The following is a 17564-nucleotide window of genomic DNA, read 5'->3' as shown; positions in this document are numbered from 1 at the left end:
TCATGCATGCGGTTATTAACGTTACTGTAGTGTAAAGAAGAGCAGGACTGAGTGTTGTGGGAGCTGAGCACGGCTGCTGGAGCGATTGTTACACAAACACATGGCTCGCGAGTACCGGGACTTTTATTATGACGGGACGGGACACAGTCGCTCGAACTTCCGTTTTTTCCGATCAGGTAAAGCAGCTCTGTTTATCATATTAGACACATTTAAGTGTGTTTAAAATCAGGGACGTGCACAGGGGGGTTGCTCAGGTTGCCCGGGCAACTGCCCATATGCCCTTCTCGACTCACGTTGCCCTTCCGAGGTGGAAAAAAATAAATAAAAAAATCGTACAATGGATGCAGAATTTCATGTAGGCCTAGATACAAAAAAAAAAGAATCGCAAAACCTCGTTCACTTCCATATTCGGGTACCCGTCCGAAAGTGAAAGTCAAGCAATTGCTTGGGGCACCGAGCTGGCCTGGGGCCTCAAGACAGCGACAGGTTAAGAATAAAATGCAACGACAAACTGCTTGAGCGCCCCTTTGATAGTCAATGCAGTAAAGTGCATTGACACTGTTTTCGGAATCCCCCTCAAGGGGGCCCTCTCAGTCGTGCTGACAGCAGCCACCTAACCACGCAATCTCTGCTGCCGGCAAAATACAAAACCTCCTCGGCGATCATGAAGCGGAATTATGCTTTAGGAAGCCAGAAAAGAAAAAAGAGAAAAAACAAGATAGTGGTAAGTGATAAATTACACTATATAAAATAGCTTTATTTGTACAAAAATGGTGTAATTTTGCAGCAGGTAGGCTAGCAAAAATATGTTTATGTTAGCTAACGTTACCTGCCTGGCAAATGCTGCTTGTAACGAACAGTTAGTGCAACTTTTTTTTCCGAACGGATGGAATATGGTTACATTGTAATATGTTTTTTTTTAACGGGATAAGGAAGAAGCAGATCTGTTCCAGAATAACTGTTTATCGTATTTAATGACATAAAATTGCTATAGCTTTGTAATAGGTTTTGATGAAAGTGGCATAGCATGCTATACTAACTATTTTTATGCTATGCATAAATAACCTGGAATAGTTAATATAGCATTAACTATTATTATAAACATTATTTAACCAGAAAGAGGCAGAGGAACATGATTTTTTTCATAGCTTATCTTAATGTGCTAGTGTCGGGATATTTAGTAGTAACAGTTTATGCAAATATGATATTATTTTTATAAGTTACCAATGGATCTTGAACAGTTACTTTATTCGGTGTGGCAATTTTTACACTGTTGCATTTTGAAGTACAGTATCAGGACAACCCACATGTTTTACTGTTACTGTTTATTAACTATTTAACAGGTATTATAGTCATCTGTTGCAACTTCATAATAACCATCCAGATAATGTTTATAGACAGTTTACAAACCAACTAGTAACCCTTAACAAAGTGTTAGGAATATTTGGTCTGTCTATCTATGTAATGTTTATAGATGTTTTAAAAATGGTTTCTTAAAGTTTTACAAACATCTTTTAATCATTACCCGTTTATCTGTAGAAAGTTAGCCATGTCCATTTTGCTTGGGGCCCCCAAAATCCTCCTGACCGCCCTGGCTGAGCCTGCATGAGCGGCACTAGAAGGAGATTGTCGCCGTTGTCGGGTGAGACTTAACGTTGTCGGAAAGGTATAACAAATGGACGATCATAAACTGTTGATGGCAGTTAAATTAATATTGTCTTTTTTTATTAGACTATTGATATTGACTGGTTTGAGTTCTTTATTGGTATAGGCAAGGGAAATGGCCTCAAACGCACCAAAATGCAGGAAATCACATCTACGAAATAAAAAAAATTCTTGGGGGAGAAACCCCCAGACCCCCCTGCAAAAAAATAGCCCCACCTATAATATTTTTCCTGAGCAGAACATAAATACCACTAGGGGGCATTGAAATAATAATGATAATGGCAATAACAATAATATGTAATTGGACAGATCATGAGGGGTGGGGGTGGGGTGGGTGGTTTCGGTTGGGGGGGGGGTCCCTTTTTTAGGTCAGAGCAACTGCCCCTCAAAAATCCTGTGCACGTCCCTGTTTAAAATGATGTTATGATGTTACTCTGTGCGTTCGCTCGGTGCTGCTGTGACATGTTCACACTTCCAGGAGTAAAGCGCTTCTGCAGAATAAAACCGAGGGAAGCGCAGATATGACGCGATTGACAGGCGACTCCCTCAGATGATATGCTGACACGTTCCTTAGTTCCTTAGTATTTCCTTAGTTAAAATAGCAATTTTCTCACAATTTACAAATAGTTGGAAAAATTTGGAATATTGTAGGCACTCAACTAGACAAAATATATAACACTGGCCTGGTGTCTTTTGGATATTTTACTGCAAAAATACTACATAGTGATCCTTAAACTCGACCTATTCAAAATGTTTTACATGTTAAATGTTTATAGTGTTATACACTATAAAAAGGAATAGACTGGTTTTAATATGCAATTATTAACAAAAATAACAAAATACCCATAGCACATTACATATAAAAAACTAGCAATTGCTAGTTATGTCACAAACATGGCCATATCTACTTGGAAGAAAAAAATTGTCTTGCATACTACAGACAACAGCATATTATATTTTTTGAGCACCAGCCAAACAGTGTTAGATTTATGCAGTGTTAATGAGGCGTTTGTGGGAGTTCTCACATTGTCTCCAGCAGGCTCGTCCTCCGTGGCGGCCTGGATGGCGTAGGCCAGGAAGCAGAGGATGGCTCCGATCCACAGCAAGATGGAGAACCCTCCGAAGAGCTGTCGGCAGAATTTGACCCACTCAGGAGTGGTGGGGGGTGGGGTGAGAGCGTTGGGACCGTCACGAGCGAGGTACTCCGCCGCCTTAGCATTAGTCAGACCCTTCAGGGGACAACGGAGTGTGAGAAGAAATCTGATTCAAGAGTTCACATCAAACACTGCTCCACTGCCACTAGGGGGCGATGCCCCTGTGGCTAAGGAGATTTGATGAGATCACAGTTCCTGCTGTAAAAAAGTAGTGCTTTAGACCAGCTCATCAAGGTCTACTTTTAAGCTTCTGGACAAAGAGAATATGTTTGCATTTGTTTTTGTGGTGTCTGTGTGGGGCTAAAAGGCTTTTATGGCTCATATGGTAAGATAAAGGAGAATATGGAACAAATAAATGTTCTTCAGAAGTCTGATGTATCATATTTGATCACATAAAAAAACAACAACAAAAAACAAACAAAAAAACAATGTCTGGATAATCAAGTAAAGACTCGAAATTTTCAAAAAGGAAGAGAAAGAGAAAAATATTTATGTAATGCTCTCACCACAGTTGACGTGACAAATACGTTTCTGTTTTTGGAGCTGTGATTTCTCTTCCTTTTTGGATAATCAACCAAATTTAAGTTGCTTTAGTCCAGTTACTATTCATCTTAAAATAATATTTAATAATATAAAGTTATTTTTATGTTTGCTTGATCCTGCACTCTAAAACATGTTGGGTTGTTTTAACCCAATGTTGGGTCAAATATGGACTAACCCAGCAATTGGATTGTTTTAATCCTGCGGTTGGGTTAAATATTTGCTTAAGACAACCAAAACAACCCAATTGCTGGGTTAGTCCATATTTGACCCAACATTGTGTTATTCAGTTCACTGAATAACATTTTCAAAATTAAATGAGGTCAAAATAAAAATCTGACTTTTACTTATGCAACAACCATATTTAAATTTATTTTTGCATTCCATAGAAGTATGAAAGTCCTACAGGTTTGGAATGGTGCAAGGGTAAATGAATTATCCCAAAAACCGGGAAACACATGATATAACGGTATGTGTATAAAGTATACAGAACAGAGTGCCAGGGCAGCCTCAACTTTGAGAAAATGGAGGATTTAGTTCAATTATACTTGCATAAGATTCACCAAGAAAGCAATCCTTGGTCTTTTGAGGCATCAACATCGATTTTGAGGCATTATCTTTAGCTTCCAGACACATCAGCAGTTATGAAGGAAATTGAATTTATTCAGGAGAAAGAACAAGACAGACATTCAGGAAATTGCCTCTTTTCTGCAAATCTCATATTACAAGCAGATCCACTTCACTTTGATGTTTTGGGGGGTGGGGGTGGGGGGTGGGGGGTTGAGAACCACTGCTTTAATCTAAAATAAAATAGATATAAGTCTATAAGTCTATACGATTATTCTCAAAATTTTATATACTATTTTTGGATTGTCACATTTAGAACAGCCGGCTTTCTTTCTTTATTTTTCAAATGTTTAAATTGTTCACTGCTGATGATTGAAACTCACCTGTACAATGTCAGTGTTGAACTTTCGGCACACTTCTTCAATCGACATCTTATGCTCTGTCTGGGGAAACATTAAAAAGAGTCTAAAACTGTGCAAAGAAAGGATGAATTGCTATATAGAGTATAACTGACCACAACCTTGCTACATTGATTCAAGGCAAAATAGTATTTGAATATCAATACAATATGGAGAAACCTAAATTTCTGTATGAGGCACTAAAGTACTATGAAGCATTGTGGCAAAATCGAATAAAATGATTGTCACTGTTTGAATTGGACTGTTAATTGGACTGTTTTAAACAAAATATTCCTATAGATTACATACATAAGAACATAAACATGTGACTTACCAGTGGGACTTCTTTCTTCAGGTCATCCATGTCTTTCCCTCCCTTACCCTTCTTGGGGGACTCCTTCTCATCTTTGTCCTGCGTGGTCGCCACGCGGTAGCTGTCCGACCGTCCATACTGCAAGGAGAACATTTTCTTTAGATCAGCTTCATAAGAAACACCTAGACTAAATGTGAGCATTTACTCATCTCACTTGCACATTTCAACAGTGAATTGCACACTCAGAATATTACACAAAAATATGCTAAATCATACAAATATACTTTATGTATTTAATCTCACTTTATTAACCAATGTCTTAACTGCGATGATCCAATTCATGACCTCCGATGATCCAATTCAAGCAGATATATAAGCAAATATTACTTGAGATAAACATGCTGAAAAGGGTGGAACCTTCTTCTCCTGGGTCCTATTCTTCTGCAATCCTGAAAGGCTTTTTTGAGCTGCACCCTCTACTGTACAGGCATGAATTTGCCTGAGGCTTATTCATTAAAATTTTGGTGTAAATGGTATGAGAGCTTAATTTAAAATTGAACATTGGTCTGGGGAGTCTGCTCTGTATTTTCTACTGCACAAGATGTGTGATCAACGAGCATTATTTGAATGACTCTGTACGCAATTGGATAGTCCTTCAACCAATCAGACCACAAGAAGCGTGATCAACCCATCGCTTCTCTATCCGTCATCGTGTTAAACCGGCCAATAGGTCATCGGGTGGATAAGTCAAATGTGTAACAGAAGCAATAGAAATGAATGTACGGGTTTCCAGACTGAGCTGCAGGGTGAAATCAAATCTCCAGCAGATCAGGCTGGGTTTACCCAGTCTAATGAAAGCTTGTTTCTGTCAATAAATAAAAAAGGTAATTGCAAGGTCTCAATCTCATAATTCAATCTCGTGAGTTTATATCACGCAATTCTGAGAAATAAAGTCTTTTATGAAAATAAAGAAATGAAGAGATTATATGTATACCTTGTTGAGGCTCAAATATTAGACTTTTCTACAGATTTAAAGTGATAATTAAATCAAAACTGATCATTCTAATTTTTATGGAATGCATTATTTATTTTCAATAATTTATAATTCATTTTTAAATGCATGTTCCCTTGTATCTCTTCGACATCTATTCTCTTCTCTGGCAATCTGTTTAAGGCTTCGATATCAAGCAAAATTGAAAAACAAACTGCGAGATAATTTCTAACAAAATCAGGCCAAAACGAAGTTTGTTTGGAGTTCATTTTAGGAGTTCGAAACAGCTTGCCAAAGCACCCTTTCCGGAAAAGTTCACTCCAGCTAGTCAAACCCATTCAGACTTGTCCGTGACAATGACATAATAGGAAGTTGTGGCTCTACGGCTCCGCCTTCTTTGACGTGGAAATCTTTTCCTGTCAGATGCAAGTAAAAACATCTAAATCTCTTTATCTAAAGGCCCATCTCAGCAGTGTGGCCAGCATCAAAATGTTTGCTAACATGATACCACTGGTCATAGCCTAGAAATCTAGACGCACCCTAGCGGCAGCAAATCTAATCTACCGCAAGTGTCGTCTAGCAACTCTCAATACACTTCTGAGCTGTAAACGCCAAACTCTGGTCGGGCCAATCACATCGTGTGTAGAGTTGGTGGGCGGGGCCATAATGACGATGGCCGAGTTGCGTTTCTAGTAAACACGTGCTTTTAGTAAATACAGAAAATGGCGAACGGCGGACTTTCGAATCAGCTTTGACTGCGACACTGGAAGACTTGGGAGTTTTTCTCTGAGAAAAGAACAAAGAACGGCACTGAAGTCATTCTTAAAAAGGGAAGATGTGTTCGGAGTTTTGCCGACCGGATACGGCGAATGTTTAATCTGTCAACGAGCTCTGCTTCACCTTCGTTGCTCTGGTTGGTTGTAGCGCTATCCTATCGCGTGCAGAGGGAGTTTGAAAGACAGCCTCGGATTGAGCCCTGTCAATGGTGAGTTTCCAGACCAAACATCTTGATATGAGTCTGGCTTGTCAGGCTACACTGGTCACATATTTCGAATACTTCATACACATGCTGCTTTTTATCCCCAAGCAAAAAACAGAAAATTATTTAGCCGTGAGTATATCTTGCCCTTAACTGGTGCGAAGGCGGAAGGAACAACCTGTCACTCAATTCCCAAAGGACAAAATCAAGTCCCGGACTACATTTTTTCCTTATTTGAGAAACCACCTCACTTGTATATTATACATTATATTACAAATGTGTCCCAGTTGAAACTGATATGATACATTGAACACACAGACAGGCTCAAAAACATCATTCTGATGTCCTGTCTTCCTGTCCAGGAAATGAGGAACTGACTCTTTCCATGACTGATGGGGGAGAGAGGAAATGGTAACCAGATAATACTTCATTCACAATCCCGATTATCTTGGAAACTGTGAAGATTAGCCAGGAACCCCATGTGGGAAATGGGGGTGGTATAAGCATGGGGGCCGTTTAGGCGGTCTAGTGCGCTTAAAGCCACATTAGGGCTCTTCATTGATGTGGCATCCTCTGATTTGGCATGTGTGCTTCTCTGACCTATTTTAGCTTGCATGCACAACCAGACAGCATTATGGTTAAATCCACCATTACAGCACACCAGCTTGCTTAGATGTTAAAACACAATGCAGGAAATGTTCTGATGTGAGGGTTGGTTAATAATATTATTTTCTAAAAATGTATTATAAGGTTCAACATTAAAAAATTACAATAGAAAGTTAACAGAATATAAATATTGAACAATTCTAAAAACAGACTAAATTTATTAAAATTATTTATTTATTATAAGGGAACTTCAATTAAACTGAAATTGCCAATTATTACTTTTTTTTCAATTCTACTTTAGATTTTAATCTTAGAATATGTATGATAAAAATATATCATTCATTAGCAACTATTCATTAGAATTCTTATGTAAAATATGCAAGGATTGTTCAGTTATTCAATTAAAATATGTCAGGATTATTCAGGTCAATTTGACGGAATTTTACTATTAATTGAAATGTTTAAATCTTGAAAGAAATACAAAATATTGAGTATATTATTTGTTATTTGAAACAAATTGTGTTCGGCATAAGGGATAACGCTTGGATAACTCAATGTTATTTGTGTGTGTATATATATTAACATTATGATGGACATACTGTATTTAATTTAAAACAAGGGTCAAAGAGTTGTTTTATCATAAATTTAGGGATTGTGTGATTTGTTTTTATTTATTAAAACTATAATACACAGTTGGCCAAATTTAATTTCTGTGAATTAAATTGTATCAAACTGACAAATTTAGATGTATTCAGTCACTAGAAAATGAATTGTATTTTTTGTTTTTTTTTGCATTATGAGCTTTTACAGTGTAGCTCATAATGCAAAAGTTCCCCAGATAATGAATTTATTAAAGGTGAATTGCAACCATCCACCGCTCACGCCTCCTTTTCGAAGCACATAGAACAAAGATGTCTGAGAAAGCAGAGTATAACTCTCTGTTGAGCCGGTTGTCCGTTTAGGGCTACTGTAGAAACATTGTGGTGCAAAATGGCGACTTCATGAATCAAGAAAACCTGCAGTGTATGTAGATAGAAATGGCTCATTCTATGAAATTTTTCTCGTCTGCCGCTTTAATGCATGAGCTCTTTAACCGGGATGGTTTCTGATTGGATGTCAATGTTTTTATGGTTCAACAGCAGGAAAAATATTTATTCTGAAAGTGATTCCAACGATATAGTTTCTCAGGGCCGTTAATGGTATCGTCCTTGGTGTGAACGAGCCTAAATGATGACACAATTTTCGTTTCTGAGTGAACAATTTCTTTAATATTAACATGATGGTCTCAGACTTCAAGTCCTTATGCAGGCACCTCGCATGTTTCTGCCGCGGGTCTGTTAGAGAATGTAATCTTAATCAGGTCTGAGATGATACCCTATGGATTTACATGAATTGGAGCAGCTATACAGTTCTCTGGAAGCTTTGACGCTCACACATCCAATGGCACAGCAGCCAATGGGCTTTGGCATGATTTTGCACGTGTCCCACATCTGAAGTCGGGGTCATAACTGAGACTGCACGTGTGCGGGCCAGGCGTGCATGAATGATAAAGAGAGAAATGCAAACAGTCAAATGGAGGATGTGCCATGAATTAATACACTAAGAACACAGTGTACTCAAGTAAGGCCGTGCTATCAAGACAGCAAACTCTGTAAAATGTGAGTGGAGGCATTAAGACAATATATATATATATATATATATATATATATATATATATATATATATATATATATATATAAACTAACATACAGTATATTTGAAATAATATGAGCGAAAGGAGGGAGCGGGATTACGTTTGTTCAGTAGGTTAATCCAGACTGTAGTAAACAGTTCTAATCCTGAATTGCCATCTCACCCAGAGGATATAAAGAGGGAATCCTTGACAGATGGTCAAACCTTTTCAACACACTGCCACAACGGCCACTACGATTTTGGCCTTTTTGCAATTTGTAGTTTTTATAGTATATATATATATATATATATATATATATATATATATATATATATATATATATATATATATATATATATATATATATATATATATATATATATATATATATACAGCTCTGGAAAAATAAAGAGACCACTTAACATTGATTTCTCATATATACACTAAAAATGTCTCCATTTGAAATTTGCTACATTATCTACATTTTTCAGTTGGCTGAATTGAAATTCTGTGTATTGATGCAATTTAATTCACAGAAATTCAATTTGGCCAACTGAAAAATTTAGATGTGATCAGTCACTAAAGAAAATTTCAATTGGAGAACATGAAAATTTAAATTACAAAATGGTAGTCAACAGATGAAACACAGCCATCAGTGAGACTTCTCTCTCATCTACGTCAAAGGGATTCTCTCTCTGTCTCTTCATCTAATGGCCTTGAGGACTTTTCCGGAAATCTTGCTTCTTGATAATTAACTACGCATTAGACACCAATGAAACAAACCAAATCAAAATGTTGAGGCTAAATGATTAGAGCAGTAGGGAAGCTAAATCGTTTAGAAAGTCAATGATGGGATGTTAAAGTAAAATGTGCTTTTATGGATGTAGATATCGCAGTGCAGGGAGTCATGTACAGACATTAAGCATATTGTAAATTCATTTACAAACAAAATTAGTATGTTAGAGTGCAAATGTCTCTGAACTTTATTCCAAGTGCATGAACCAGAGGTATACAGTTAAATATATATTTTGCTATTTACTTTATAAAGTTTTAAATATGGATATTTTTCTTACACAAACTCATCAATTTCGCTTCAGAAGGCCCCTGGAGCTGTGTGGATTACTTTTATAATGGATGGATGCACTTTTTTGCACTTCAAACTTTGGGCTCCCATTCACTGCCATTATAAAGCTTGGATTAGCCAGGACATTTTTAATATAACTCTGATTGTATTCGTCTGAAAGAAGAATGCCTTATACACCTAGGATGGCTTGAGGGTGAGTAAATCATGTTTTTGAGTGAACTATCCCTTTTAGTGTTGAAAATACATAATCATAATTATAAACACAAAATGAAAATCTTTACGAGGATTAAATCGTTTTCATAAACTATATGGTTTTCTATATGATATTAAATATACACAATTCACTATCTCATTTGAATATATAAAGTGCGAAATTCTATAAATAAGCATTGATATAAACTTTTTTTAAAGCAGGGAAAGGGAAAATAACATGGCATGGTGCTTTATTTATTATTCTGTCCTTGTAGCTAAAATGCCACAATCCTTATTTAAACTTCTAAAATAATTAGAATTGAAATCATAATACAGAATTAATTTTAGAGCACCCCAGACTGTTTGTTGATGCAATTGTGGTGACTGTGATTATCTAAATATCCAGCAAAGCAACCTTGACGTGGAACAAACTGATTAAAACCTCCTATTGATATTTGAGGGCCAATCAAATAAGCTTGCTGGCTGACCTTGAAGTTCCCACAGGATATGACATCATGTTGGCATCTGGCAAATTGACTGATAGCGTGTCAGCTTCGCTTTATATATGACCCCGGGCTTTGACACAAAATAAGGCACGATTGTATGCTTTAGTGGAAAGTATACGCACGCATACATATCCAAAATCACTCAGTGAGAATGAGCTATTGAACGCCATCCATTACACAACCATGTAGAAGACATTTCACCGCCAGTCTCTTTCTCATTCATGCAGCATACAAAATGATCAATTACGCAACATGTAAATCTGATTGAAGTTATAAATAGATATTTACAACATTGTCATCTTTAACTCAACGAAAAATGTATATATTATTAAAAGAAAATGGTGGAAGACACTATAGTGGAATTCTAGGAGACCCAACAGAAACTGTTTAAGCTCAAACAGACGTTCAAAAGTAAATGTTCCAGCGGAGTTTATAAACCTGATTTCACATTAGCGATGACTTTCTTTCTATTCTAAACATCCTAATCAGCAGTGCCCTTCAGACAGACTTCAATCTTTGTATACATGTCCCAAGGGCATCGCAGAGTCGCCCTCCAACAAACATTCACGGCATACTAATTGCAGACAACCCCAAGCACCTGAGCCTCCTACAACGGCTGTTCTCAAGGTGACACCAGGTAACCATGTACCTGCAGTTTCCCCATCATTCACCTTTCCTGCCCTGCCCACCTTATTCCCTTACCGTATCAGCCCATCCTGTTATTTCAAAGCTCAAAACATCGGCTACAATGGAATATTATCATACAGCGTACTATGTAGTCTACATTGTATTTTAAAATGCCATGTGAAACAGAACCCATTATGCAAATGTTACATTTCATGATTATCAAGATTCATAAACATAATTGATGATGCCTGAATTCATCCAATTATCACCTCTGAAATAAAAGTACAAGGTTTTGGTCAGAAATGACAAAAAAAAATTACATGTTGAAATCTAACATGTTTTCGCTTCATCGGAATGGGATAGATTAGCTATGTGAACACACAAAAAAATCCTGCACATGATTCAGTTATGTTAAAGGGTCGAGAAAAAAAGTCACACTGACTCCTTTGCAGTCAAAAATGACATGGGAAATTGTGAAATACAGAAAACTCACTGGTACAAACTGCAAATCAGCCACTGTGCAGAAAAAAGTGCCCAGCAATGAAGGGGTGGCACTCTATAATACCAAGAGCGCAAAATAGACACAAAAAGACTCAAATAAGAGGAAATTCAGATCCGGCCCTGATTAAGTTGTGATAAAGAATTTCTGAAAATACAGCATAACATTTTATAAATATTGCATACTATCATAAAATCCCCTCAAAATTCTAAACAATAATAAAATTCAACAAAAATATATTACACTGGTTTTCCTGGGGGAAAAAGGTTACGTTTGGTCACTTTTGACCACGAAAGGAGCCAGGTGTGACCCCTAAACGAAGAGGGCCAGAGGGTTTACTCTCCTATTAACTCTATAATAAAGTTTCAAATTCAAAATAAACTCTTAAAATAAAGGTTCCCCTTTTGGAAGCATAGTTTTTAACAGTGTATCAAGTTTCATTTGATTTTGAAAAGCACTGCATTGTGGGATACTATATCTTGTAATTTGAAATATAACTGCCAACAAGTATTAAAAGTGTATATAATTAGCCTAAATGTGCATGTAAAAATACTGTACACACATTATATACTGTACATTATAATAGAAACTGTATTAGGTTATGCAATTACAAACACAAGAAACGTTCATCTGGTTCAAATTGCCAGCATCTCCAAGCACCTGAGCCTCCAACAAATGGTGTCCTGGTGTCACTACCTCTCTCAAGGTGACACCAGGTAACCACCTCCAGTAACCCCATCATTCACTTTCCACGCTCACTTTATTCTCCATCCCCACCACCCTTCATTTCGCCCTAGCGTATTTTTGCCAATCACGCATCCTTTACACGTTGATTGATTGGCTCAAGACCAATCAATAATCGGCGACGGCGAATAAGACCCCGCCCTCTCGTCAGACAGACCAATCGCGGCACTTGTTAGGGAATTTCCACTCTCATTGATCAGCCTCCACTTTGACGCAGTCACCGACCGTCGAGCCTGGTTAACCCTCCGGGCATCACGACCGATATCAGCATGTAAAAAACGACATTCCCACATGCCGTGCCATAAAAAGGTATCTTTTAAAGGGTCGTAAGCTATTCTTTTGTCACAGCATCACTATATAATTCCTGTTTGTTTCTCTTAATGTTTCTCTTATTAAGAATTAGCAGTTCTGCTCATTGCAAGGTGCCCAAAAATATCAAGCTAGATGTAACGTTAGGCTATGACAACGAGTTCCAATATATTCGCGCTTCTGTCGTGAATCATCAGACATCCATTTTGACGCAGTTGTCTGCGCCTCTTCAGGCCAATAGGCCCTACGGCTGAGATTTAGGCTACTGTCATAATTGTGATTACTCAAGTTTATTGTTGCATAACGTTAGTTGGCTGTGAAACTATCGAAGCGGGTCAGTCCAGATGCAGTCATCCCAAATCCATACGCGCCTCCCCCCACCCATCCGTGGTTGACGCCTTTTTAGGAGACTGACAGAATTTCTCCTCAGACTTTAAAGATGACTTACAGGCAGAGAATAATTGTCGAAAACAAAACCACCTGGTTAATTTTAAAATGTCGCCTTCCTAGCTTTGTCTTCATGTGAAATAAAATAGCCTAGTCGATATATAAATCAGTGGATTTCAAAAAGGTAGGCTATAGCTAGGATGCTATCTAACAAATGAGGACTAAAGTGACCTCTATGGCAATCCAAGATTTATGTTGTCTTTTTAAAAAATGTATTGCGGTCGTCAACGTTACTGACGCGCGGTCACGTTTGAAATAACAGGCGCAAACAGAAACGTTACAATCATATCGTGCTACTGAATATGTGTTATTATGACATCTTACCAGTATGGAGCTTATTTAAAACAGTTATCACAATGCATTTGATATTGTAGGTATATCATTTTTGCGTTTACCTCAGTGCGCCTTTATGCATCGAATGAGACGATATCTCATTTTTTTTTGCAATCAATGCCAAACGCCTTGAATATTAACGATGTATATGACATGTGAATGTTAAATTCACAAACACAGGCTTAATTTGTTCCCTTTAACCGCACTATGTCGCATTGGACTGTGTGCAAAAAGCATCCCGACTTGACGCAATTGCCGAACAATCGTGCAGCGTTATTTCACAATGTCAGTGATGTTAAATCCGCAGTCTCACTAAAAAACCGATACATGTTTGGTCATCATTTACAGTATTGTCATTAGTAAGCAATGCATTCATTGATAAATGTGATCATGCACCTGTTAAATGCAACGGTTTAAACATAGTAAATTAAACGCAGACATGTTGCCATTCAAATAACCCAGGAATATTCTGACGGTTCATGCCATGCATTCATTCTGTGCAAGCATTTCATATAGATCCTTACCCCCATTTTGGAGCCGTCAGTCGCTTTTTCTTCAGTCTATCAACTGGGTTTGGTTTCAGTCAAGCGGGAGAAGAAGAAAAAAATGAAGCTCTCGAACGGATAACGACGGGCAGCGTTTGAACGACACTCTGTCTCTAGAAAGGAAATCTATATAAGGTTACCATGAATAATAATGTATTACAAGGGCTCAACATGAATAAAAAACGTAAATAATGGGCCAGGCTGCATTGGTTTTAAAAGCACATGTGGCTGCCTTTGATATAATGATAGAAGAGCACATGCAGCGCAGAGGATTATGAAGCGTCTCTGGCTGAGTGATGCCGCCGGTGAGATGAAGAGCCGACGCGCTGCCTGTCTCTCTGTGTCCCTCCGCCACTAGGGCTCCATGCCGCGGCACATACTTTATATCCCTCCGCGCGTGCTAGTAGCTCCGTTAAAGCATGTATGCAAGTTATGACAGTGAGAAAATATTCCAGAAGAATCCGTTTATATTAACAGAATACAAGTTGGTTATACAGCTCAGCTGAAAAAGAAGAAGAAGAAGAAGAAGAAGAAGAAGAAGAAGAAGAAGAAGAAGAAGAAGAAAAAAAATCATCAGACTCTTGCTTGCTTGCCTGATATTAAAATGGAAAAGAAAATGGTAATCATTCAGGTTTATATCAAAGCACCATGCCAGTGTATTGATCAAAACTGGAGCTGGAATCTGTAAACATTAACAAAACACACCCGAAATGTCCCCAAAAGCAATCTTTGTCAATGATAGTAATTAATTAATTGAAATCACATTCTGGCAGTGGAGGGCCCCATCGGTTGAAATCACATTCTGGCAGTGGAGGGCCCCATCGGTTGAAATCACATTCTGGCAGTGGAGGGCCCCATCGGTTGAAATCACATTCTGGCAGTGGAGGGCCCCATCGGTTGAAATCACATTCTGGCAGTGGAGGGGCCCATCGGTTGAAATCACATTCTGGGGTGTGAAGGGCATACTCGGTTGAAGATGCATTCTGGAGGGTGGAGGGTCCCCTCGGTCGAAATTGTGTTCTGGGGTTTGGGGGGCCCTGTTGGTTGAAATCACATCCTGGTGTGAGGGGCCCCTCAGTTAAAATCCCATTCTGCAGTTTGGGGGACCTGATTTCAACTGAGGGGGCTCCCCATTAGTTTAAATCCCGTTCTGGGTGTGAGGGGCCCCCCTCGGTTGAAATCATGTCTGGGGGTGGAGGGCTCCCTCAGTTGAAATCATGTCTGGGGTGTGAGGGGCCCCCTTGGTTAAAATCATGACTGGGGTGTGAGGGGCCCCCCTCGGTTGAAATCATGTCTGGGGGTGGAGGGCTCCCTCAGTTGAAATCATGTCTGGGGGTGGAGGGCCCCCTCGGTTGAAATCACGTTCTGGGCTCAACACATATCATGAGATGATAAACCGGGACATTGCTAGTGGGGCAAAACGTGGTGATGATTCTAGGGACCCCACAAATTTCAACCGAGGGGGCCCCAACCCCAGAATGTAATGTCTGCTGATGGGGCCCTCCACCCCACGACCTGATTTCAACTGAGGGGGCTCCCCACACCCAGAACGGGATTTAAACTAATGATGTTGAAATCATGTCTGGGGTGGAGGGCCCCCACAGTTGAAACCATGTCTGGGGGTGGAGGGCCCCATCAGTTGAAATCACATTCTGGGATGTAAGGGGCCCCATCAGTTGAAATTGTGTTCTGGGGGTGGAGGGCCCCATCAGTTGAAATCGTGTTCTGGGGTGTGAGGGGCCCCCTCAGTTCAAATTGTGTTCTGGGGTGTGAGGGGCCCCATCAGTTGAAATCGTGTTCTGGGGTGTGAGAGGCCCCCTCAGTTCAAATTGTGTTCTGGGGTGTGAGGGGCCCCATCAGTTGAAATTGTGTTCTGGGGTGTGAGGGGCCCCATCAGTTGAAATCGTGTTCTGGGGTGTGAGGGGCCCCATCAGTTGAAATCGTGTTCTGGGGTGTGAGAGGCCCCCTCAGTTCAAATTTGTGTTCTGGGGTGGAGGGCCCCATCAGTTAAAATCGTGTTCTGGGGTGTGAGGGGCCCCCACAGTTGAAATCACATTCTGGGGGTTGGGGCCCCCCTCATTTGAAATTTGCAGGTTCCCTAGAATCATCACCTTTCGCCCCACTAGCGACGTCCTGGTTTTTCATCTTATGATATGTGTTGTAAATTAAGCCTGTATAGAATAAATCTGTTTTAACAAATGACTAAAATCTCAATGGATGGCATTTTGGTCTAAATGCACCAAAGCACCTCATAAGCTGCAAGGCTTCTTAACTTATGTTGATTCTTGGCACAATAATATCAGCTGATTTAATGGTGTTACCTGATCTCTGAAATGGAGCAGATCTCAAAGCTCTGTGGGTGTATTACAGATAAAAATACCAATAATAATACAATTATAAAATATATAATAATAGACTGAAAACAGTAAGTATGAAGAACAAAATGGTTTCAGGCAGTGTTGGTTGTGTGCGATGTTTCTTGTGGTGAAAAGAGAATGTTACTGCTGTTATATGTGTGTGTATGAGGAGGGATGGCAGACAGGGCAAACAGTAACAAAGCGATCAGGTATTTTAAAACACAACAAATGAGAGAGACATAAATGAGCCGGAGAGACAGAATGAGTCAGCCATCTAATCAGAGTCTGGATCGAGAGAGAAAATAAACATAAAAGAGATACAGACTGAGTAAAACAGATGAAACAAGCTCAGGAAGACAGGAGGCATGCATTTCACCAGGTGCTAAGAATAGATTAATGAGGCGTAAAACAACCAGGGTCACACCATTTATCAGAGAATCATATTTCCACGGTGGATCTTTAAAACTTTACTGCATTTTTACCATCGGTGACATCATGTTTACTTAACATAAGGCAGTTAACCTCACCTAATGTGGTAAATATACTGTCAAGTTTTGGGTTAAGAATGGGGCGAGGACTCAAATTTGTGTAATTAAAAATAAAACACAAACTACCCCGTAGGGAAAAACACCGGCGACAAGCAAGGCCGGGCGGGACATGGCAGGACAGGACAGAAACAGTAGGACATGAGGGATACGAACTGGCACAGGGGATACTGGCATGGCACAGGCCCACAGGCCCCCGGTCAGATCAGTTACAACGACAATGTTGAAATCCAGTGGTGAGGATTCTGAGACCTCTGACAATGAAGCTGTTATGTTCTCTGAATGGAGCCATTTGCCAACTCAAAGCTAAAAGTAGTGTGGTGTAAAATGTCTGTTTCAGCGCTGCGCTTACTACGTCAACTGCAAAGGAGACTGCACAGATATGAAAAAATTGTTTATAGGGCTACTTCAGGGCTGGGAAGATGAATCTGTATTTAAACTGGGTCATCAATGTAGTACAAATTTGAAATTATTTTTGAATTTGGTACCTT

The 17564-nt window shown here is 39.1% G+C and overlaps 1 protein-coding gene and 1 long non-coding RNA gene across 2 annotated transcripts in view; both read right to left on the bottom strand.

Annotated features, from left to right (window-relative positions):
* Nucleotides 1–14513, bottom strand: part of atp1a3a (ATPase Na+/K+ transporting subunit alpha 3a) — a 44382-nt gene extending 29869 nt beyond the window's left edge. Inside the window, exons 1-4 of the mRNA XM_067426377.1 lie at nt 14151–14513; nt 4659–4775; nt 4310–4369; nt 2691–2894 (exon numbers count right to left, since the gene is read on the bottom strand). Coding sequence (XP_067282478.1) covers nt 2691–2894; nt 4310–4369; nt 4659–4775; nt 14151–14156 — 387 coding nt within the window. The 5' untranslated portion in view covers nt 14157–14513. The remainder of the gene's footprint in view (nt 1–2690; nt 2895–4309; nt 4370–4658; nt 4776–14150) is intronic.
* A 195-nt stretch (nt 14514–14708) lies between these two features.
* The window catches only part of LOC137048277 (uncharacterized), a 28223-nt gene continuing 25367 nt past the window's right edge, over nt 14709–17564 (bottom strand). Inside the window, exon 3 of the long non-coding RNA XR_010899353.1 lies at nt 14709–15208. This is a non-coding gene — a long non-coding RNA (uncharacterized lncRNA). The remainder of the gene's footprint in view (nt 15209–17564) is intronic.

This window comes from Pseudorasbora parva, chromosome 19 (assembly GCF_024679245.1).
Source record: "Pseudorasbora parva isolate DD20220531a chromosome 19, ASM2467924v1, whole genome shotgun sequence".
Taxonomy (NCBI): Eukaryota; Metazoa; Chordata; class Actinopteri; order Cypriniformes; family Gobionidae; genus Pseudorasbora; species Pseudorasbora parva.
This window is presented reverse-complemented; position numbering and strand designations above follow the sequence as displayed.